Source organism: Rutilus rutilus (assembly GCF_951802725.1).
Source record: "Rutilus rutilus genome assembly, chromosome: 6".
Taxonomy (NCBI): domain Eukaryota; kingdom Metazoa; phylum Chordata; class Actinopteri; order Cypriniformes; family Leuciscidae; genus Rutilus; species Rutilus rutilus.
Window position 1 is genome coordinate 8326012 of NC_140214.1, and position 23661 is coordinate 8349672.

Genomic DNA, 23661 nt, shown 5'->3' on the forward strand with positions numbered 1-23661 from the left:
GGGAACGAGGGTTACCATATGTAACCGAGACGTTTCACCCGTTTGTACCGCAACGCGATTATCCCTTGTGTGCTAGCTTCATTAAGCGTTAGGCTAAACCGGAACTGAGATACCGTCAACAGGAAGTATCGAGTGTCATGGCGACGCCCAATAAGACTCGCAGGAAAGATGTGAATAGTTCTATGGAGCTTTCTTGTTATTTTTCAAGCTTGACAGTCACTGGTTACCATTCATTTGCATTGTTTTGAGAGAAATGAGGGTGCATAGACAAATTTATCTACAGAATTACCAGTTTTAATCTAGAACAGTGTGTCCTTCATCCAGTTTTGTGTCAAGTCAGGGACAGAATACACTTTTAAATTCACAGCTATATTGATGAGGGATTCACCAGACACACAGACCAGATGCCAGTCTGGGAGTTTATTAACACTCTAGAGCCGCAGGGCTGGCAGTCACTGGTTTTATGTTCTGGACTCTTTGCCCAAGTCAAGTCACATTTATTTATATAGCGCTTTATACAATACAGATTGTTTCAAAGCAGATTTACAGTGATAAAAGGAAAATGATGCTTTTCGGCTGTTGTTCAAGAGTTGATTCAGTTCTGTTGTAAAGTTCATCAATTATTAAATTAGTTCATTTCATCTATAAAATAGTTCTGCAAAAAATGATGTCATCGTCCAGCTCAGCGGTTACAACAGCGTCAGAACAGTCAGATCCCTAATAATGTTGAATATTAAGTATGTGTTTTATCTTTCTGTCTCTCTATTCCTACACCAGAAGTAGATGGTTTATATCATATTTTATTTATTTGTTTGTTTATTTTTGTATCTGTGGCTTTGGACTAAAATAAAATAGATATATTACATACCATGATAATATAGAGTGGGATACAAAAGTCTGAGAGAAATAGAGAAGATACTTTTATTTTGTATTATTATTATTATTATTATTATTTATCTTAATTATTAAAACATTTAATTCAAAAAATATTACAAAATTAATGATGTAGCGTTAAACATAAAACATTCAATAATTACACACACACACACACACACACACACACACTGAATATTATAAATGTATATACTTTTTTAAATGAGTTACATTCAAATGTTCACCAACACTGCTAATCAAAGATCTTCAACCAGTCTCATTCAGATCAGAACAATTTGGAGGGGACTAGATGTAGATGTCATCAGACTAGATGTAAACAGCCATGATTTATAGATTTAAAAAAATCAATAACTGCAGTAACAATCCCCCCAGTGTAACATACATAAAAAAAACACCTTTACAACTCGTTTAATTCATTTGTTTATCTCTCCTTGCAGGAAATTAGAGGCTCTACATACATTGATACACATTGATTAGGCTGTCATATGTCCTTAGCAATTTTTCTAATTGACACTGACTCCAAATACACATGACCTGTAATATTAAGATGAAAGGAAAGACCGTAAGATAAGATGGCACCCAGGAAGCTGAAGTCTTCACCGATGTTCCCAGCAGCCATTTGCGAGGTTTGTGGACACTATGAGGACGTGTTCTTCACTCTAGCTGTGGAAACACGTACGTTGTGCTTTTGTGTTGCACACAAGCTTTCAAAAAAGTTGACAAATAGCAACCTACAGACTATATAATGTGCAATAACTACACCGTCTATGCATCTGAAAGGTCAGCTCCTACTCCCACCCCCCTGTCCTGCCATATGTGCCCAGACCGATCGCACCAAATGCAGTTTGTAAATGCCAAACACTCAATGGGTGTTTTCTTCTCCAAACCACTGAACCCATCGAGAAACACAAGGCGCCTCCGGGTGAATAAAGAGCCCAGTTCAGCGCTTGACCTGATACACTGAAATACCCACATTAGCCGCCACCACCGCCGTGACATTTTTCATCTCAATCGCTCAGTGGGAATATATTAATCTGTTTTTATTTTCTTGTATGTTCTTGTAAAACTATATCAGTTTTTTTTTTAAAGATACTAATCATTGATTTAAATTAGCTGTCAAATTCTAAAGAAAACATCAACAGTTTTCTATTTTTAGATGTGTCATTGTTATCTTTTATTTATGTTTAGATTCATTTTTTCTAGAGGAGTATAGCAGCTAAATACTGCAGAAAGTCCCTGTAAATATGAAAGTAATTATTAGATTATGGGGTAACACTTTAGTTTAGGGCCCAATCCTCACGATTAACTAGTTGCTTATTATCATGCATATTACTATGATATCGGCAGTTTATTAGTACTTATAAAACACATATTAATGCCTTATTCTGCATGACCATATTCTACATCCCTTAATCCTATCCAATACCTAAACGTGACAACTACCATACTATTAATAAGCAGTAATTAGGAGTTCATTGAGGAACAAGTCGTAGTTAATACGACTGGTTAGTTAATAGTGAGAATTGTACCCTGCTTATTGAAAATAAAATTAATACAATAATTTGTTTTTGTATTGTAGCTTCATTTAGGTTTATATAATATGAAAATTAGGCATACCATTTTTAAATATTCATGAATTATATAATATGACAATTTAACAGACAATATTACATTGTATTTTTAAAAAAGTTTATGCAAATTAGGCATATATATATATATATATATATTAGGGGTGTAACGGTACATGTACTAGTCCCGAACCGTACGGTACGGATGTCACGTTTCGGTGCATGCAGTTGCACTACAAATACATTCAGTCACAGGCGATCCACACTCAAATCCAGAAGGGGGCGCGCAGCAGTGCAACGCTGCTACCAGTAAAAAGCGCAAAAGAAGAAGAAACCATTACTCTGTATGTTTGTTTACATCTCTCAACCAGTGTTTCAAAGATATCAATAAAACAGCTTGAGAATAATATCTCACGTAGCATTACATTTACCTCAGGCATTTATTGTCGACAGCAGGTTAGAGAGAACTCTAGAGAGAAGCATTTTGTATATGCACTATTAGCCTATTCATTATATTTACTTAACCTGTTAGTAATGTCTTATTATTTAATGTATGTTTAAATAAATTTGTCATGAAACAAGTTATGACAGACAATGTATTTGTAAATGATTATATTTCAAAAATGAATTGGAGTAGAAAATTTACTTTATAATTAGATTTAGACATTAATGCAAATCCTGCCTTATGAGCAATCTACAGTACATGTTTTTTTTTATTTGAGTGTTGATTATTACATTTAAAAATAAATATCAACTGAATTTAATAATATGGGCTCTGTTGTTAATTGTAACCTTTAATATTATAGTAATGTGTAATTAAGGGCTCCCTATAGTTTACAGCATTAGCTAAGATAGATTAAACAAAAATAAGAGAGTTTAATTAAAAATAGAAAAAGAAAAAAGAAGCAATTTCGTGTTTAGTTTTCTCCCCCTGCTGTACCGAACCATCATGTTTGCATATCATTACACCCCTAATATATACATACATATATTTATACATATTTATTTACACACTTCACATTTAAGATTAATTTACTCTTTGTTCTACAAAATGTGAACGGACCCTCTTTATCAAAATCGAACTGTTTTCCCCAACGTTTCTGTGGAATCCAGTTGAGATCCAGAGCTGTCCTACTAAACCACTGAACTGTGCTTTTTCAAACCAGCTCTTTTGAAAACCTCTTTCAACCAGCTTTCAAAGGAATAAATTAAATCCTGATTAAGCTTTAATTAATTTTAAACACCTATAGTCTCCTAACCTCCCCAGGACTGAACATGCAGCATCTGCATTCCTCCTCCTGTTTTTCCATCTCGTTCTTCTCCCGTTTGGCATTTCCATCAGGTACAAGAAGTACAGGTACACAATTACTGCTTACCTCCGAGACCCCTCCGCATGGGAAGGGCCCATTAACAGCAAAAGACTCATTATGGTCTCCAAAAGCGATAACAACTGAGGAGAGCATGGCTCTTAAGTATCTATCTGTCAAGAGCACCGTTTAACTGTCACACACACACACACACACACAGCAGCGGCCATTAGAGCCGCATGTTAATCAGGATTATTTACCTCGCCGTTCTGCTCTCGTGCACACGGAAGAAGGAGGAAAACTCGGCAGGTGTCTGATTCCGTGTTATGATCTTTTTGTTTGTTTGCTCCGACTCCTAGTGTCACAAGAGGAGCGATTACAAGACACTCCGCTGCAGATCGTGTTTGAACTGCTTCTCAACGACTCAGTTCAGCTGGAAACAAGCATCGCACTGAAGCTCCAATTATGCCAATTAACTCCAATTAGACTGGATCAAAACAAGCGCACTAACAGGTGATCGAGACAGGACTAATAACAGTTTAAGAGGAAATAGTTATAGTTTCCCTTTGCAAAGCAAAGCCAAACAGAGAGATGCTGAGTAGACACTTGAAATAAGAAATGCTGCTCCTCACATCGAAGAAATAGTTTGCCCGAAAATGAAAACCTGACATTTTGTGAAACACAAATGGAGAAATGGTCGTTGTTTTCCATGCAATTACATTGAATGGACACTAAAACATTCATGCTTCATGAACAGTATTCCACATTTTCTGAAGCCATATGATAGCTTTAGGTGAAGAAAGTTATGAAATTTACATAGTTTTTTACATTGTTTTCTTATTCTTGTGAATCACTAAAAAAGATCTACAGTAACTCAACAGAATGATTCATTCACTAAACAAACATTGTTAATGACTGGAATTGTGGGTTGTTTCTAACACAAAGATACTGTATTTCTTCCAGCTGATGAACAATGAAAACATTGATAATCACAATCCACCCGACTTTAACGAGTTTGGGCATTTAAAGCGGCAGATGACATAATTGGCGTGGGCGCTAATGTAGTTATAGTTATCGTTATAGTTATCTTTATAGTTCTCATTCTTGGTGTGAATATTCTTTTAATGTAAATTATTATTAAAAGAACAACTCTAATACTGCCAAAATACTGTCTAATACTGCCTTGATCAAGCTCTCCATTGTAGTTTCCAATGAACATGCCTCAATTAGACTAAGAAACATCAAAAATAATACAAACGGCAACGATGTTCCACATCCTGTTATGTTTAGCCAACAGAATCTTGTATTTCTGTAATTACTTTAAAACATAAGAGCAAAAATCCCCCTCAAATCCAAAACAAAGCTTCTAATCTACATAACAGAGGAGTTATAGAAGGATATATCTGCTGGCAGATTTATAATGCATTTGGCTTCTTTTGTTGGTCTCTAACTGACTGTTTCTGACTCTACAGTCTTCTAAGAGTCTTCACACATCTAAACAAACTCAAACACAATCCTTCTTCTCTGTAAAAGACAGTGAGAAACACTGTTTCCCCTCTGCATCTTATAACCTCTAATTTTCTATTTCTTTAGATTGATTGTTGTTACCTTTTATTTGTATTTTATATGTTTATAATTACTTTTCTGAAGCTAAATCAGCTAAATACTGCGGGACATAACTGTAAATATATATTTTGTTTATTTAATATATATAATATATATATATATTTGTTATATTATTGTATATACTATACCTGTTACATTTTCAAATCTATACTTTTTCATGATTTTAAAATATTATGCATAATTTGCATATAATTATTTTGTTAAAACAAAATAATTTTTTTGTTTGCATTACATCCTATTGAAGGTAAAGTATGACGAGTGTTTGGGTCCAAACAACATTGGCCCCAATTGACTTCCATTATATGGGAATAAAAAAAATCTAAATATCTCTATTCTCTTTCAAAGAAGATTAAATAATTTTAACTTTTGAACTATCCCTTTTAGGAAAAAGTAATATATTTTTTCATAATACCTAAGCCCGAGTATTAAACTGCACCAATTAAGTTACACACATTGGTTGATTTGTTGAGGGCAGTTGTGAGAACATTTGACTTGCCAAAAAAAAAAAAAAAAAAAACCTGGCAACCACCCTAGCAACCACAAAACAATGTAATAAAATCACTTATCAACCACATAGTAATGCCTTGACATCCATCCAGCACTTTAGCATGAGCGAGTTCCTTTTTCACTTGTGTTGTGTAAAAAACAAACAAACAAAGGAATGGGAACAGGGTGCAGCTGTCAGCAAGCACTGCTCTGCCATACATTCAAACTTAATTTGTTCTCATAGCTGGGACTGAACGTTTCCTCGTTTTGAGGATGAAAATCTCCACCGCACGCTAAATTATCCACAAGCGCTCACTTTGATCCGGGAGGGGGCCGCAACGGAAGCAGCTAAACTCTCAGCGCCACAGTTCTGGGTGCCCTCGTTTCACGGCTGAATGTATTAAGGAATAGTGACACGATCAAGGCTGTTATTTTTTTTTTCATACTGGTCCCGATGAAAAAAGATGAAAGGGCCGAACCAGACGAATGCATCCCAGCGAGATCGGCACAAACTTCTAACATACCAACTGCTGTGATGCTTCTGTAGAGCTATTCAGTGAAAGCAGGAAATTGAGATGGCAGGGGAAGTAAAGGAGGTGGAGAAAGATGGAGAGAGATGGGCTGCCCTCGAAAAACTGAAAGAGGAGCCCTCAAGGAAATGATGAGGATGCATATCTTTTAGCGTAGGTCAAACTAGGTGATGTTTTCAATTTTGACTTCCTGCACAGTCCAGTGAGCAGCTTTAAATGTTGAAACGGAATACTTCAGTCTCAATATACTGCAGTCAGTGGTATCGAGGCCAAATGACCACTTGGAGCCTTTTTTAATGGAAATGAAAGACGAAACTAAATTGGTTAAGGTAATGAAAATAGTAACGAAAGTAGAAAAATAACTGGTCAAAATGGATAAGAGTATGTGACTGAACATAAAAAAAAACAACAAAAGAAAACATTTTACTAGCACAAAGGTGCTGGTTGCATTTTCTCTTAAAATGAGAAATTGTACAATATTCATAACTAACCCTACAGTATCATTTATCTTTTGATTTTCTTTGCTTAAAAAGTAGCAACAAATATGTATGTATATTAGGGTGGTCCTTATTTTTAAAGTCTCCAATTGTCATGCTCTTAACCCTTTAAATTGTTCCTTTATATAAGAAAATACAGCATGCCAACTTTTATGGCAGTAACATAATAATTACTGGTAGCTCAATAGCTTTAAACTTTCTGAGATTTTGATGATTTTCGTAAAAACCGATCATTTGAATCATTTGGTATAGTACCTGGCTAGTAAAATTCCCAAAAAAATCTCCATAAAAGCATCTAATGCACCATATATTCCTAAATATGTATTTTAGATACATATCTCAGTTTACTTATTGTAGAAACTAAATCCAAATTAATCCATCCATGACCCGGTTTAGCAGATTTACCTTTTCTGGTGGAATCAATACATATTTCTATTGATGATCACCTTGGTTATTGTTTGGGTTTAGAGCACATTTTTTTTATTAAAAAAATTACATTACGTTCCTTGAAATTGACCCGGAACTTTGGCCGAATCAAGCAGATTATCAGGAGGCACAGGCAACCATACATGCAATGAAAGTAGTCAATGATCACGCCGAGAGAGGAGTGGCTCTGATTCAAGAATACAATGGCTATCTCACACACTCTGAAGAACAATTGCAGTGTCTCCTTCATGTGGTGGAAGATCACCGACGGATCTATCCAGACTGCAAAAAGTCAACACTGGCTGCTGAGCATCAGAAATGAGGGATTGTTGAAAATGTTGTGGTTTTTTTTTTTTTTTTTGTCATTGTTGTCATGTCAGTGTTGCTCTGATTTCAATAAAATGTAGTTCATTTGCAGCAACTTTTAATATTACTTGCATATCACAATAACGCCGCACAGCTTAACATAGGCAATCTTCCACATGATTGAGCTACCTCTAAATATAATTTTTTTGTCAACATTTTTGCATATTTCTAATTTTGAAGTTAAAAGGAACAGTTTAAGAGGTTAAGACACTAACATTTTGCACACACAAAAAAATTGGACTTGATAAGGACCACCCTAATGTATGTATGTATATATATATATATATATATATATATACACATACATATGTATTAATTTATAATTAAATTAATTATTAATTTTAATTATAAATTAATACATAAAAATTGTATAGAACAATAAAAATGGATAAAATATATATATATATATATATTTTTTTTTTTTTTTTTTGCTTAAATGTATCTATTTTTATTTTGTATTTTGTAAATCACATTATTACCACATGGCACAAGCTGATTGGCTTCTGCTGATCCTGCAGCCAATGAGATTGCTTGCTCAACGTTTAAATAGTCTGCAGCCTGCTATCAGAGTTCCTCCTAAATTAGTTTAAATCAAGATCAGTTAAACCAATAACAACACTGCACCAGTCAAGACAGTTTACCTCCAACAATAACCATCTTAACTAGCTCATACAAGTAACACACCAGAACTGATCAATCTAAAACTGATTAAGACCATCTTGGAATATGAACTGGTCTAAACTGTTTCTTCATCAGCAGGGTTATTCTGCTGCTGTGGGCTGTATTGATTGCATAAGCTTGTTTAATCAAGCATAATCTTGTTTGGCTTCATAAAAAAGTAATCACTCACCAGCCTGGTTGGTCGTGATGTCTATGGAGACGTGCTGGGCAGGATACGGGCTCTTGTTGGTGACACCGTTGACCGCCTGGATCTCAAACGTGTAGAGAGTGTGTGCCAGAAGGTTACTGATGAAGACTCTGGATTCGGTCAGTCCCAGCTGCCGGGGCTGAAATTCCACATTATCATCGCAATGGGAACAGGATCGCCGGTCCGCTTGGCATTTCTTACAAACAATATTGTACATGACGTCCTCGCGACCGCCTGTCTCACGCGGGGAGTGCCACTCCAGTGTCACCGAGGTCTCGTTCACGATGGAGATGACATTTCTTGGCCCAGAGGGAACACCTGACGAGAAAGTAAAGACACGTGAGAATACTGAAATTCATTAAGCAAACTATGAACATGATGCTGCGAAAGAAATGTTGTTTTTGTGTGAAGAGCATTTTTGTGTGACTAAAGAGATAAAGATAACATTTGCATTTGCCTAGGCTCTTTAAATTGCACTGCTGTAATTGCAGTGCAGTAATAATTACAACTCTTACATTGGCTTTTTATTAAATTACACTAATTTCTACACTTGAATAATAGAAAATGAGTCATTTTAGATTCAGTTGAACAACTAATACCTTTAGACGACATTTAATTGCATGATATGCTTACCTCATTTATCATTTAAGCATTTCTATTCCTCTCTTGAAGCAATAGTTCACCCAAAAAGGAACATCTATTATAATTTAATCACCTTTATGCCATTACAAACCCATGATTTTCTTTCTTCCATTGAACACAAAAGGTGAAATTTAAGAGAATGGTACTGGTCACACATGTTCATCCAGTTACAAAGAATGGAGACTGGAGTATTCATGCAGCCGTGCAGCGGAGCCAATATCTATATCTGTATCTGTAACAATCTCAGAATTATTTGTCTCTGTATACGGATAAATCCAGAACCGTGCGGGGCTTTAACCAGTTTTTTTCATTTAACAAATATGCCTTGTAGAAATCATAAAAAATATATCTATTACAATATATAAATTACAATTTTATTTAAATAGTCTATCGTCAAATTAAAATAATAATATTAAATGTTGAATAAAATGAAAAAGTATATATTGTTTTAAAACATTTAAATTGTTTTTTTGATGGATGAACTCACGGCTCGACTGGACTCCTGTCGTGTCAAAAGTGATTATTGTGTTACAACAGTGTTATTGATGGCGACATCAGTCACTATGGTTACTGGTAAAAGAATACTGGCTTAAATCCTGTTGCACGTTCAATACAGAGAGTATTCGAGGCGCTACTGTAAATAAATGCAGTTGTCAGTCCCAAAAACTGACAGTGTGAAGTCATAAAGTTTTGGAATGACATGAGGGTTAATTTCTGGATTAACTAATCCTTATTTATTTAAACTGATACATTCCCCAATGATATTTAATCACAAATAATCTCAGTTTTTACAGCAGAGTTCACTTAGTACTATGTGTAGAATGTCAGCAGTAAATCTTTTCTGTGTAGTTAAAGTTTCAAACATTTTCTACTCAACTACAAGAAAGTCGTACAGAATGGAGCCGTGTTGTGTTTTTCCTTTCAGCTGTGGTCTCGGTCCCAGAACGACGTGTAACTGTTTATAATTACCATGCAGAGTGGCGGTCCCCGAAGGCCGTACATCAGCCCACTAACTCAACACTGTGAGTGGCTTTTCATCAACAGTCAGAGTAAGGGAACAAGGATTTAGTAATGGCTCTTTATCACAACCTCCTGGATCCATTCATACACATCCAGCCTTCCCACTACAGCCACAGGGAGAAACCATATTGTGTTTCTGATAAAGCAACGACTTCCCCCGGTGCACAGAACATCCGGCCAGGAACTGAGGATTTACAGATCACGGAAAGGTTGTGATGTTAACTATAGACCGCACCTGAACCAGATGAGAGCCAGGAGAGGTTCTGGAAGGTTCAGGTTGGATTTTCATGACCAGCCACTTTCACGAAGAATTTGAGTGACTTCTCCTTGAAATATCAAACCTGGCGAGGAAACGTTCCAGCACTTGAAGCAAGAAAAGAATGATTTCACTCAGGCCGAGACACAATGAGCTATTGTGCAGGCAGGGCCTTGTGGGATAGAATCAGGGGCTACTGGGATCCTAAACAGGGAAAACTGATGAAAGAAGCAACCTCGAACTCTGGCAACCCTGATGATTAGCCAATCAGTTGAGCAGAAGGCTTCTGACAGCTCTTGAATGCGTGTGTGTGTTTTAAAAAAATAAAACACAATATCTAGAAATAGCATTTATATGAAAATTATATATATATATATATATATATATATATACATACACTTGATGGATGGATTTCTATAAGAGATTCAGACTCTTTTCAGACTTTTTTTGCCCTATTCAGGGAACAGTGCCATAGATGTTTTAAAAGGTCTGTGAGGATCCATAAAGCAGCAGCTCTTTCTGCTTTGTTAGCAGGGAGTGTTTCATTCAGACAGTGAGCTGGTCACTATCCAAACAGCAGGGCTTTGCTTACACCACAGTTAACACCCAAAGCACTGTTTGATTAGGTGCTACGACAGCAGAGATGTCTTACTCACTATATCTCATAGTCAGGCTTAAGAAAGGCAGAGGGGAAAGGGTAGAGAGCGAGAGACGGGAGGAGAAAATGCGCAAGTGAATCAAAGTGGAGGTGGGCCATATCTGGAACTAGGCCAGAAGGAGTGTGTGTGTGTGTGTGTGTGTGTGTGTGTGTGTGTGTGTGTGTGTGTGTGTGTGTGTGTGTGTGTGTGTGTGTGTGTGTGTGTGTGTGTGTGTGTGTGAGAGAGAGAGAGAGAGAACAGAATGAGGCCATGAGATGCAGCCAGTTCCAACACAATTAGCCGGTTCCCAAAGGAAATCCAGACACACCAAGAGCAGCTTCACTACATACACGCACGCAAACATCACAATAATTGACATCATAAAGGTACTGTATTGATATTCCTGGTTAAAATACAGTTTTATTGTGGATTGTTGATGCTGTTGATGCAGATACAGTTAGATCTGGTGTATATATATATATATATATATATATATAGATAGATAGATAGATAGATAGATAGATAGATAGATAGATAGATAGATATACATATACATACACACAGTATAAACGCATCTTCCTGCATCCTCCACAACCAAACAACCAAGCCTGTAAAATGGGAAATTGCCCTGTTGTGATAAGCACTAATTTCGTGGGCACGTTTGCACAATTACCTGATTTGTATAACTCCTTTAGTGAATTGGTGCTAAAACAACACAGCCAAATGTGTGCAAATTAATTGTGCTATCAGTGGGTGCAATCTTGATGAAGAAAGAAAGAAAGAAAGAAAGAAAGAAAGAAAGAAAGAAAGAAAGAAAGAAAGAAAGAAAGAAAGAAAGAAAGAACTTTTAATTGATAATACTTTTAAGTGACAGTAAGGACATTTATAATAGATTTCTATGTCAAATAAAGGCTGTTCTTTTGAACTTTCTATTTATCAGACTCCTAAAAACATGTCATGGTTTCCACTGTTTTCAAAATTGGTAGTACGATTTTATTTTATTTTTTTGAGCAGCAAATCAGCATATTACAATGATTTTCAAAGGAACGTGACACTGAAGACTGGAGTAATGATGCTAATTTATTATTTATAATTTTTTTGCCATCACAGGAATAAATTACATTAAAAAAAAAATAAAAAAAATAAAAAAAATTATTACATATATACATATATACACACACAAAATATTTAAACAAAAATATAGTAACTAGTCATAATGTGAAATATTATTACAATTGTACAATAACAATATAATATACATACATACACACACAAAAAAAATAGTTATTATATTGTTATTGTACAATTGTAATAATATTTCACATTATGACTAGTTACTATATTTTGTTTAAATATTTTTTTCTGAAAGAAGTCTCTTATGCACACCAAGGCTACATTTAAGAAATCATACCGACCTCAAACTTCTGAACTGTGTGTGGTTCTGGTAAACCCTATGTTATGGGGTCAAAATGTCCCCTCAAAGATGGCGATATCTCCAATCCTAAGACTGTCCACTTCTTGTGGTTTCAAGTTCACACACACTGCTTTTGCGATGCTCTCAACAAGATTAAAACCAAATCCTGTGAGTGAATATCAAAGCGTCAGAGATGTGAGGATGAGAGAGACAGACACTGAGGAACTGTGACAGACATGAGGAGATTAATCTGGAAATGGACATGTGGATGATAAGGAATCGACTGGCTGCTGCTGCTGTTGGATTTATTGCACATTTAACTCTCTCTCTCTCAGACACACTGGCAAGAGGCCAACCAGACGGCTGCTACCACTTCCCGTCTTGGACGATGAGGATAAATCGCTTTTGTTTTACAACACTTAGAACAAAAACGACACATTCTTTATTGAGTTTTCTCTCCGTTTCTTTCATTCTCAGTGGAGCACTTGCACTGAGCTTCATGATGCAATTCCGATTCCCAAGCATTGAATATATACACTACCTTTCAAAACTTTGGGGTCAGTAAGATTTTTGAATACTCTTAAAAAATAAATAAAAGAGTATTGATATCTGAAGATATAAATACTCTTATTCAGCAAGGATGTATTAAATTGTAAAAAAAAAAAAAAAAAAAGTGAAGGTAAAGACATTTATAATGTTACAAAATTTGAAAACTTTTTTCGAATAAATGCTGTTCTTTTGAACTTTCTATTCATCAAAGTGCATTGACATGGTTATCCAGTTACCTAGAGAACAAAAAACAGTATGTTGAAATACAAAACAATAAATCACAGCTGTTGCAGGTTACATGTGGGGTGCCACAGGGTTCAGTGTTGGGGCCATTATAATTTAACCTTTATATAAATAATATATGTGAAGTGTCACAAATTGTGGAAACCATTCTTTTTGCTGATAACACAAACCTACTATGCTGTGGTGAAAATTTGGAGAAGCTACTGGATACCATGGAAAATGAAGTGAGTAGGATGAAGATTTGGTTTGATGAAAATAAACTAACACTGAATTTGAGTAAAACCAAATGTATAATATTTGGGAACCGATTAATCGACACAGATAAGAAACTAATGATAAATGGTATAGAACTAGAACGAGTATCCGAAATAAAATTTATATATAATAGTTATAATAGTTATTGATAGTAAATTAAGCTGGAAACCTCATATAAAATATATTAGAACCAAAATATCTAAGTCATTAGCAATATTAAATAAAGCCAAAGAACTATTGAATAAGGCTTCTCTAAGTATGTTGTACTGCTCCTTCATACTCCCATACATTGTGGAAGTATGGGGGAACACCTACAAAACAAATACATATCCAATCTTCATCCTACAAAAAAGAGCTACTCGAATCATACATAAAACTACATACAGAGAACCAACAAACCCATTGGTCATTAAACTCAAAATATTAAAGTTCAAAGATTTGATTGACTACAAAACTATTCAAATTGTTTTTAGAGCACATAATACCTAATTGCCTAGAAATATCCAAGAGCTTTTTCAACTATGAGAAAGCACGTACAATTTCAGAGGAATATCAATGTTTATTAAACCATTCATTCGAACAAATAGTAAGTTCCACTCCACTGTATAACAACTCAGGGTGTTATCCTGTAGAACAACAGTAATAACTAGATTAAAAAGTTCGTCGAGACAAACTTTAAGTTGGCTTGAGAAAGTTTGGACTGGAAAGTTTAAAATTTAAAGTAGTTTGAAGATTAAAGTAGTTTGAAGTTTAATTTAGTTTAACGTTTAATTTAGTTTGAAGTTTAAATTAGTCTAAAGTTTAAATTAGTTTAAATTTTAAAGTAGTTTAAAGTTTAAATTAGTCTAAAGTTTAAATTAGTTTAAAGTTTAAATTAGTTTAAAGTTTAAATCAGTTTGAAGTTTAAAGTAGTTTAAAGTATAAAGTAGTTTACAGTTAAAAAGTTGTTGGGGGTTTTCTAGTGGGTTGCTAGGGTGTTCTGGGTGGTTGCTATGGTGTTGCTAGGCGGTTGCTAGGGTATTCTGGGTGGTTGCTAGGCGGTTGCTAGGGTGTTCTGGGTGGTTGCTATGGTGTTGCTTGGCGGTTGCTAGGGTGTTCTGGGTGGTTGCTATGGTGTTGCTAGGTGGTTGCTAGGGTATTCTGGGTGGTTGCTAGGCGGTTGCTAGGGTGTTCTGGGTGGTTGCTATGGTGTTACTAGGCGGTTGCTAGGGTATTCTGGGTGGTTGCTAGGCGGTTGCTAGGGTGTTCTGGGTGGTTGCTATGCTGTTGCTAGGCGGTTGCTAGGGTATTCTGGGTGGTTGCTAGGCGGTTGCTAGGGTGTTCTGGGTGGTTGCTATGCTGTTGCTAGGTGGTTGCTAGGGTATTCTGGGTGGTTGCTAGGCGGTTGCTAGGGTATTCTGGATGGTTGCTAGGCGGTTGCTAGGGTGTTCTGGGTGGTTGCTATGATGTTGCTAGGCGGTTGCTAGGGTGTTTTGGTGGTTGCTATGGTGTTGCTAGGCGGTTGCTAGGGTATTCTGGGTGGTTGCTAGGATGTTGCTAGGGTGTTTTGGTGGTTGCTAGGATGTTGCTAGGCAGTTACTAGGTTGTTCTGGGTGGTTGCTATGCTGTTGCTAGGGTGTTTTGGTGGTCGCTATGGTGTTGCTAGGCGGTTGCTAGGGTGTTCTGGGTGGTTGCTATGATGTTGCTAGGTGGTTGCTAGGGTGTTTTGGTGGTTGCTATGGTGTTGCTAGGGTGTTCTGGGCGGTTGATATGGTGTTACTAGGTGGTTGGTAGTTGTCACAGATGGTTACTATGGAGTTTTTATAGAGTTCTTACTTAACTAATCGCTATTAGCATGTAGCTATTCACTGCTAGCATGTGTAGCATGTTGGAAGTGCTGTTTGCTAGCATGAGTCAAAAGAGCCAAACCTCATCTCTATACGATGTTCTGATACAGAGATATAGGTCTTGCAAAACGGTTGCTAGGGTACTCAAGTTTGGTTGCTATGGAGTTGCTTGGGAGCTGGGAGCTTTAAACTTAAGAAGTTTAAATTGGTTTGAAGTTTAAAGTAGTTTAAAGTAGTTTGAAGTTTATGATAGATATATAAATAAGTTAGATAGATACAAACAAACACACACACACACACACACACACACACACACTCACACAGACTACCTCGCTCACACACTCACTCAGACACACACACACACACACTCAGAGTTTATGAATTTAGAGTTTATAAGTGTACAAGTTTTTGAGTTTAGAGTTTATAAGTTTAAATGAGTTTAGAGTTCAGAATTTATTAATTTATGAGTTTAAGAGTTCATAAGTCTATGAATTCATGAGTTTATTAGTTAATTAGTTATTAAATTTAAGTTAATTAGTTTATAAGTGTATGAGATTAGAGTTTATTAGTTTAAATGAGTTTCATTGGCTAATATATATAGAATGGCAGTTTGAATTAGTTTTCAAGGGATTTAGATTTAAATTTTTGTCGGTTGGTGAGTTTGAATTTTTTTAGAATGCCCAATGTTAAGTCAATGGGAGTTTTTCCGAGTTTTGATCGTCATTTTTAGGAAAACCGTAAGTCCGATCAGTCTGAAAATAGATAGCACACTTAGTCAGAAAAGTTTGAGTGTCTGAGCCGAGTTTGGAGTACGTAGAGTTAAAGCTCTAGGACGAGTTTCATATAGAAATTTTAGTCTCAGAATAATAATAATAATAATAATAACTAGATGCGAAAGTTCGTCGAGACAAACTTTAAGTTGGCTTGAGAAAGTTTGGAGCAGAATCTTTTTTGCTAGGTGGTTGCTAGGATGTTATGGGTGGTTGCTATGGTGTTGCTAGGGTATTTTGGGCGGTTGCTAGGGTGTTCTGGGTGGTTGCTAGGGTGTTATGAGTGGTTACTAGGATGTTTTGGGTGGTTGCTAGGGTATTTTGGGTGGTTACTATGGTGTTCTGGGTGGTTGCTAGGCGGTTGCTAGGGTATTTTAGGTGGTTGCTAGGGTGTTCTGGGTGGTTGCTAGGCGGTTGCTAGGATATTTTGGGTGGTTGCTAGGGTCTTTTGGGCGGTTGCTAGGGTGTTCTGGGTGGTTGCTAGGCGGTTGCTAGGATATTTTGGGTGGTTGCTAGGCTGTTTTGGGTGGTTGCTAGGGTATTCTGGGTGGTTGCTAGGCGGTTGCTAGGATATTTTGGGTGGTTGCTAGGGTCTGTTGGGTGGTTGCTAGGCGGTTGCTAGGGTATTTTGGGTGGTTGCTATGGTCTTTTGGGTGGTTGCTAGGCAGTTGCTAGGGTATTTTTGGTGGTTGCTAGGGTCTTTTAGGTGGTTGCTAGGCAGTTGCTAGGGTATTTTGGGTGGTTGCTAGGGTGTTCTGGGTGGTTGCTAGGCAGTTGCTAGGGTGTTCTGGGTGGTTGCTAGGATATTTTTGGTGGTTGCTAGGGTCTTTTGGGTGGTTGCTAGGCGGTTGCTAGGGTCTTTTGGGTGGTTGCTAGGGTCTTTTGGGTGGTTGCTAGGCGGTTGCTAGGGTCTTTTGGGTGGTTGCTAGGGTATTTTGGGTGGTTGCTAGGGTGTTCTGGGTGGTTGCTAGGCGGTTGATAGGGTCTTTTGGGTGGTTGCTAGGCGGTTGCTAGGGTTTCTGGGTGGTTGCTAGGGTATTCTCGGTGGTTGCTAGGCGGTTGCTAGGGTGTTATGGGTGGTTGCTATGGTGTTGCTAGGCGTTGCTAAGGTATTCTGGGTGGTTGCTAGGTGGTGGCTAGGGTGTTCTGGGTGGTTGCTAGGCTGTTTTGGGTGGTTGCTAGGGTCTTTTGGGTGGTTGCTAGGCAGTTGCTAGGGTATTCTGGGTGGTTGCTAGGGTGTTTTGGGTGGTTGCTAGGGTGTTTTGGGTGGTTGCTAGGCGGTTGCTAGGGTATTCTGGGTGGTTTCTAGGGTGTTGCTAGGGTGTTCTGGGTGGTTGCTAGGGTGTTTTGGGTGGTTGCTAGGCGGTTGCTAGGATGTTTTGGGTGGTTGCTAGGGTCTTCTGGGTGGTTGCTAGGGTGGTTGCTAGGCGGTTGCTAGGGTGTTATGGGTGATTGCTAGGCTGTTCTGGGTGGTTGATAGGCGGTTGCTAGGGTGTTATGGGTGGTTGCTATGGTGTTGCTAGGCGGTTGCTAAGGTATTCAGGGCGGTTGATATGGTGTTAATAGGTGGCTGGTAGTTGTCACAGATGGTTACTATGGAGTTTTTATAGAGTTCTTAGCATGATCTTGGCATGATTTAACACTTAACTAATCACTATTAGCATGTAGCTATTTACTGCTAGCATGTGTAGTATGTTGGAAGTGCTGTTTGCTAGCATGAGTCAAAAGAGCCAAACCTCATCTCTATACGATGTTCTGATACAGAGATATAGGTCTTGCAAAACGGTTGCTAGGGTACTCAAGTTTGGTTGCTATGGAGTTGCTTGGGAGCTGGGAGCTTTAAACTTAAGAAGTTTAAATTGGTTTGAAGTTTAAAGTAGTTTAAAGTAGTTTGAAGTTTATGATAGATATATAAATAAGTTAGATAGATACAAACAAACACACACACACACACACACACACACTCACACACTCACACAGACTACCTCGCTCACACACTCACTCAGACACACACACACACACACACACACACACTCAGAGTTTATGAGTTTAGAGTTTATAAGTGTACAAGTTTTTGAGTTTAGAGTTTATAAGTTTAAATGAGTTTAGAGTTCAGAATTTATTAATTTATGAGTTTAAGAGTTCATAAGTCTATGAATTCATGAGTTTATTAGTTAATTAGTTATTCAATTTAAGTTAATTAGTTTATAAGTGTATGAGATTAGAGTTTATTAGTTTAAATGAGTTTCATTGGCTAATATATATAGAATGGCAGTTTGAATTAGTTTTCAAGGGATTTAGATTTAAATTTTTGTCGGTTGGTGAGTTTGAATTTTTTTAGAATGCCCAATGTTAAGTCAATGGGAGTTTTTCCGAGTTTTGATCGTCATTTGTAGGAAAACCGTAAGTCCGATCAGTCTGAAAATAGATAGCACACTTAGTCAGAAAAGTTTGAGTGTCTGAGCCGAGTTTGGAGTATGTAGAGTTAAAGCTCTAGGAGGAGTTTAATATAGAAATTTTAGTCTCAGAATAATAATAATAACTAGATGCGAAAGTTCGTCGAGACAAACTTTAAGTTGGCTTGAGAAAGTTTGGACCGGAAAGTTTTTTGCTAGGCGGTTGTTAGGATGTTATGGGTGGTCGCTATGGTGTTGCTAGGCGGTTGCTAAGGTATTCTGGGTGGTTGCTAGGCGGTTGCTAGGGTATTTTGGGTGGTTGCTAGGCTGTTTTGGGTGGTTGCTAGGCTGTTTTGGGTGGTTGCTAGGCGGTTGCCAGGGTCTTTTGTGTGGTTGCTAGGCGGTTGCTAGGGTGTTCTGGGTGGTTGCTAGGATATTTTGGGTGGTTGCTAGGGTCTTTTGGGTGGTTGCTAGGGTATTTTGGGTGGTTGCTAGGCGGTTGCTAGGGTGTTTTGGGTGGTTGCTAGGCGGTTTTGGGTGGTTGCTAGGCGGTTGCTAGGGTATTTTGGGTGGTTGCTAGGGTGTTCTGGGTGGTTGCTAGGCAGTTGCTAGGGTGTTATGGGTGGTTGCTATGGTGTTGCTAGGCGTTGCTAAGGTATTCTGGGTGGTTGCTAGGTGGTGGCCAGGGTGTTCTGGGTGGTTGCTAGGCTGTTTTGGGTGGTTGCTAGGGTATTCTGGGTGGTTGCTAGGGTCTTTTGGGTGGTTGCTAGGGTCTTTTGGGTGGTTGCTAGGCGGTTGCTAGGGTCTTTTGGGTGGTTGCTAGGGTCTTTTGGGTGGTTGCTACGGTGTTCTGGGTGGTTGCTAGGGTCTTTTGGGTGGTTGCTAGGCGGTTGCTAGGGTGTTCTGGGGGGTTGCTATGGTATTCAGGGCGGTTGATATGGTGTTACTAGGTGGTTGGTAGTTATCACAGATGGTTACTATGGAGTTTTTATAGAGTTCTTAGCATGATCTTGGCATGATTTAACACTTAACTAATCGCTATTAGCATGTAGCTATTCACTGCTAGCATATGTAGCATGTTGGAAGTGCTGTTTGCTAGCATGAGTCAAAAGAGCCAAACCTCATCTCTATACGATGTTCTGATACAGAGATATAGGTCTTGCAAAACGGTTGCTAGGGTACTCAAGTTTGGTTGCTATGGAGTTGCTTGGGAGCTGGGAGCTTTAAACTTAAGAAGTTTAAATTGGTTTGAAGTTTAAAGTAGTTTAAAGTAGTTTGAAGTTTATGATAGATATATAAATAAGTTAGATAGATACAAACAAACACACACACACACACACACACACACACTCACACAGACTACCTCGCTCACACACTCACTCAGACACACACACACACACAGAGTTTATGAGTTTAGAGTTTATAAGTGTACAAGTTTTTGAGTTTAGAGTTTATAAGTTTAAATGAGTTTAGAGTTCAGAATTTATTAATTTATGAGTTTAAGAGTTCATAAGTCTATGAATTCATGAGTTTATTAGTTAATTAGTTATTAAATTTAAGTTAATTAGTTTATAAGTGTATGAGATTAGAGTTTATTAGTTTAAATGAGTTTCATTGGCTAATATATATAGAATGGCAGTTTGAATTAGTTTTCAAGGGATTTAGATTTAAATTTTTGTCGGTTGGTGAGTTTGAATTTTTTTAGAATGCCCAATGTTAAGTCAATGGGAGTTTTTCCGAGTTTTGATCGTCATTTGTAGGAAAACCGTAAGTCCGATCAGTCTGAAAAGATATAGCACACTTGGTCAGATCAGTTTGAGTGTCTGAGCCGAGTTTGGAGTATGTAGAGTTAAAGCTCTAGGACGAGTTTGATATAGAAATTTTAGTCTCGGAATAATAATAATAATAATAATAATAAGTTTAAATAGGATTTCAATATGTTGGCTCTCTCAAGCCAACTTAACTAGATGCGAAAGTTCGTCGAGACAAACTTTAAGTTGGCTTGAGAAAGTTTGGACCAGAACGTTTTTTGCTAGGCAGTTGCTAGGATGTTATGGGTGGTCGCTATGGTGTTGCTAGGCGGTTGCTAGGGTATTTTGGGTGGTTGCTAGGCGGTTGCTAGGGTATTCTGGGTGGTTGCTAGGGTGTTTTGGGTGGTTGCTAGGCGGTTGCTAGGGTCTTTTGGGTGGTTGCTAGGCGGTTGCTAGGGTGTTTTGGGTGGTTGCTAGGGTGTTTTGGGTGGTTGCTAGGCGGTTGCTAGGATATTTTGGGTGGTTGCTAGGCGGTTGCTAGGGTCTTTTGGGTGGTTGCTAGGATATTTTGGGTGGTTGCTAGGGTCTTTTGGGTGGTTGCTAGGCGGTTGCTAGGGTCTTTTGGGTGGTTGCTAGGGTGTTCTGGGTGGTTGCTAGGCAGTTGCTAGGGTGTTATAGGTGGTTGCTATGGTGTTGCTAGGCAGTTGCTAGGGTATTTTGGGTGGTTGCTAGGGTGTTCTGGGTGGTTGCTAGGGTCTTTTGGGTGGTTGCTAGGCGGTTGCTAGGGTCTTTCGGGTGGTTGCTAGGTTATTTTAGGTGGTTGCTAGGGTCTTTTGGGTGGTTGCTAGGCGGTTGCTAGGGTCTTTTGGGTGGTTGCTAGGGTGTTCTGGGTGGTTGCTAGGCAGTTGCTAGGGTGTTATAGGTGGTTGCTATGGTGTTGCTAGGCGGTTGCTAAGGTATTTTGGGTGGTTGCTAGGGTGTTCTGGGTGGTTGCTAGGCAGTTGCTAGGGTGTTATGGGTGGTTGCTATGGTGTTGCTAGGCGGTTGCTAAGGTATTCTGGGTGGTTGCCAGGTGGTGGCTAGGGTGTTCTGGGTGGTTGCTAGACTGTTTTGGGTGGTTGCTAGGCGGTTGCTAGGGTGTTTTAGGTGGTTGCTAGGGAGCTGGGAGCTTTAAACTTAAGAAGTTTAAAATGGTTTGAAGTTTAAAGTAGTTTAAAGTAGTTTGAAGTTTATGATAGATATATAAATAAGTTAGATAGATACAAACACACACACACACACACACACACTCACACAGACTACCTCGCTCACACACTCACTCAGACACACACACACACACACACACTCAGAGTTTGAGTTTAGAGTTTATAAGTGTACAAGTTTTTGAGTTTAGAGTTTATAAGTTTAAATGAGTTTAGAGTTCAGAATTTATTAATTTATGAGTTTAAGAGTTCATAAGTCTATGAATTCATGAGTTTATTAGTTAATTAGTTATTAAATTTAAGTTAATTAGTTTATAAGTGTATGAGATTAGAGTTTATTAGTTTAAATGAGTTTCATTAGCTAATATATATAGAATGGCAGTTTGAATTAGTTTTCAAGGGATTTAGATTTAAATTTTTGTCGGTTGGTGAGTTTGAATTTTTTTAGAATGCCCAATGTTAAGTCAATGGGAGTTTTTCCGAGTTTTGATCGTCATTTGTAGGAAAACCGTAAGTCCGATCAGTCTGAAAATAGATAGCACACTTAGTCAGAAAAGTTTGAGTGTCTGAGCCGAGTTTGGAGTATGTAGAGTTAAAGCTCTAGGAGGAGTTTAATATAGAAATTTTAGTCTCAGAATAATAATAATAAGTTTAAATAGGATTTCAATATGTTGGCTCTCTCAAGCCAACTTAATAAGTTTAAATAGGATTTCAATATGTTGGCTCTCTCAAGCCAACTTAATAAGTTTAAATAGGATTTCAATATGTTGGCTCTCTCAAGCCAACTTAATGATTTAAGGCTATGTAAAAACTTATTGCAACTGAAATTTTTATTTAAAAAAAGAATCCTAGATCATGGATATGAGCTGGAACAGTGATTTTCAGAGCTTTGTTGATTTTTATTTAGTTTGAATATCTAAGTGATGCAAACAATTTAAGTAGCTAAAAATATAATTGAAGTGGGGGTAGGACAAGAAAAGTTATATTAACTTCTTCCTACCTCTTTGAACATGACTGTTATTTGGATCATCTGCTGATGATCTTTTTTTTGTTGATTGTTTGTTCTTATTTTGTTTTGTTTAAAAATCCCAAAAAAATCTGATGAGCTGTCAATTGAGACCGGCCCAAACAATATGAATATGCTGGTGTAGTTACAACATCTACCAGATCGCTAGTTTCTGGCTTATAAGCATTTAAAATGTGATTATAATTGATGCACTATTGCGATTAAACTTTACCTCATGTAAATACAATACATCAATCAAATTGATGCGCTTAAACTCATAATCGTAACAACCATAATCGTAGCAAAATATGTGGCTTATGCAAATTTTTAATCGCAATAAGCAGGCATGCAAACACTTCAATCACATCTATTCCAGTCTGACTGAAGTGTGAATGTGCATTTTTTGGAGTCCTGAAACAACGGAGTTCATGTTGACAACGTCGCGCATAAATACAATGCAGTATATTGATGGCAGAAAATAATGAAATGGAGATATTTTAGGCGCGTCACTGAAAAAACTACTGAGGCCAAATACCAAAAAAAAAAAAAAAACAGTCTGTGTGGGCTGGAAGAGCTTGGCCAGTAACACACCTACTGTATGTCAGTTTATCTGTGCCGTGTGTTGAGCTATCTGAATAATGGCGGTAAAAAATATCCACAATTCTTAAAGAATAATGAAAACTGCATGTAAACGGGAGTGAAGAGGTATGCTCGTGTCATGCAAACATACTGCGATTAAGTCCTACCTCTGATTAAATAATCACACTATTGGGGGCACATGTAAAAGTAGTCAATAGCTATGTTTCCATCCACCTATTTTTATGCACATTTTGGGATATTGCATATAAAACACTGAATGGAAACGCCAAGATGCGCATACATTCTAAAAGTGTGCATAAAAAAAACGTATGCGCTCAAGTCTGTCATCAGAATTATGTGGTTTAATTCCCAGCCAGAACGGTCTCACACGATTGCATTCCCAAACGACAGGCATTCGAATGAGTTTCATCTGAGACACATGTCATTTATGCTGTAAACAAATTCCCCGATTGTGGCAACTTCCATTTTTATTACAGATATTATGTTCCAATATCCCAGGAAGTGACAACTTCGTTCTCTTGAACA

The 23661-nt window shown here is 37.5% G+C and overlaps 1 protein-coding gene across 1 annotated transcript in view; it reads right to left on the bottom strand.

Moving 5' to 3' along the window:
- ephb1 (EPH receptor B1) overlaps window positions 1-23661 on the bottom strand; it is a 262917-nt gene that overhangs the window by 87144 nt on the left and 152112 nt on the right. The window contains exon 5 of the mRNA XM_084411790.1: window positions 8551-8886. Coding sequence (XP_084267916.1) covers window positions 8551-8886 — 336 coding nt within the window. The remainder of the gene's footprint in view (window positions 1-8550; window positions 8887-23661) is intronic.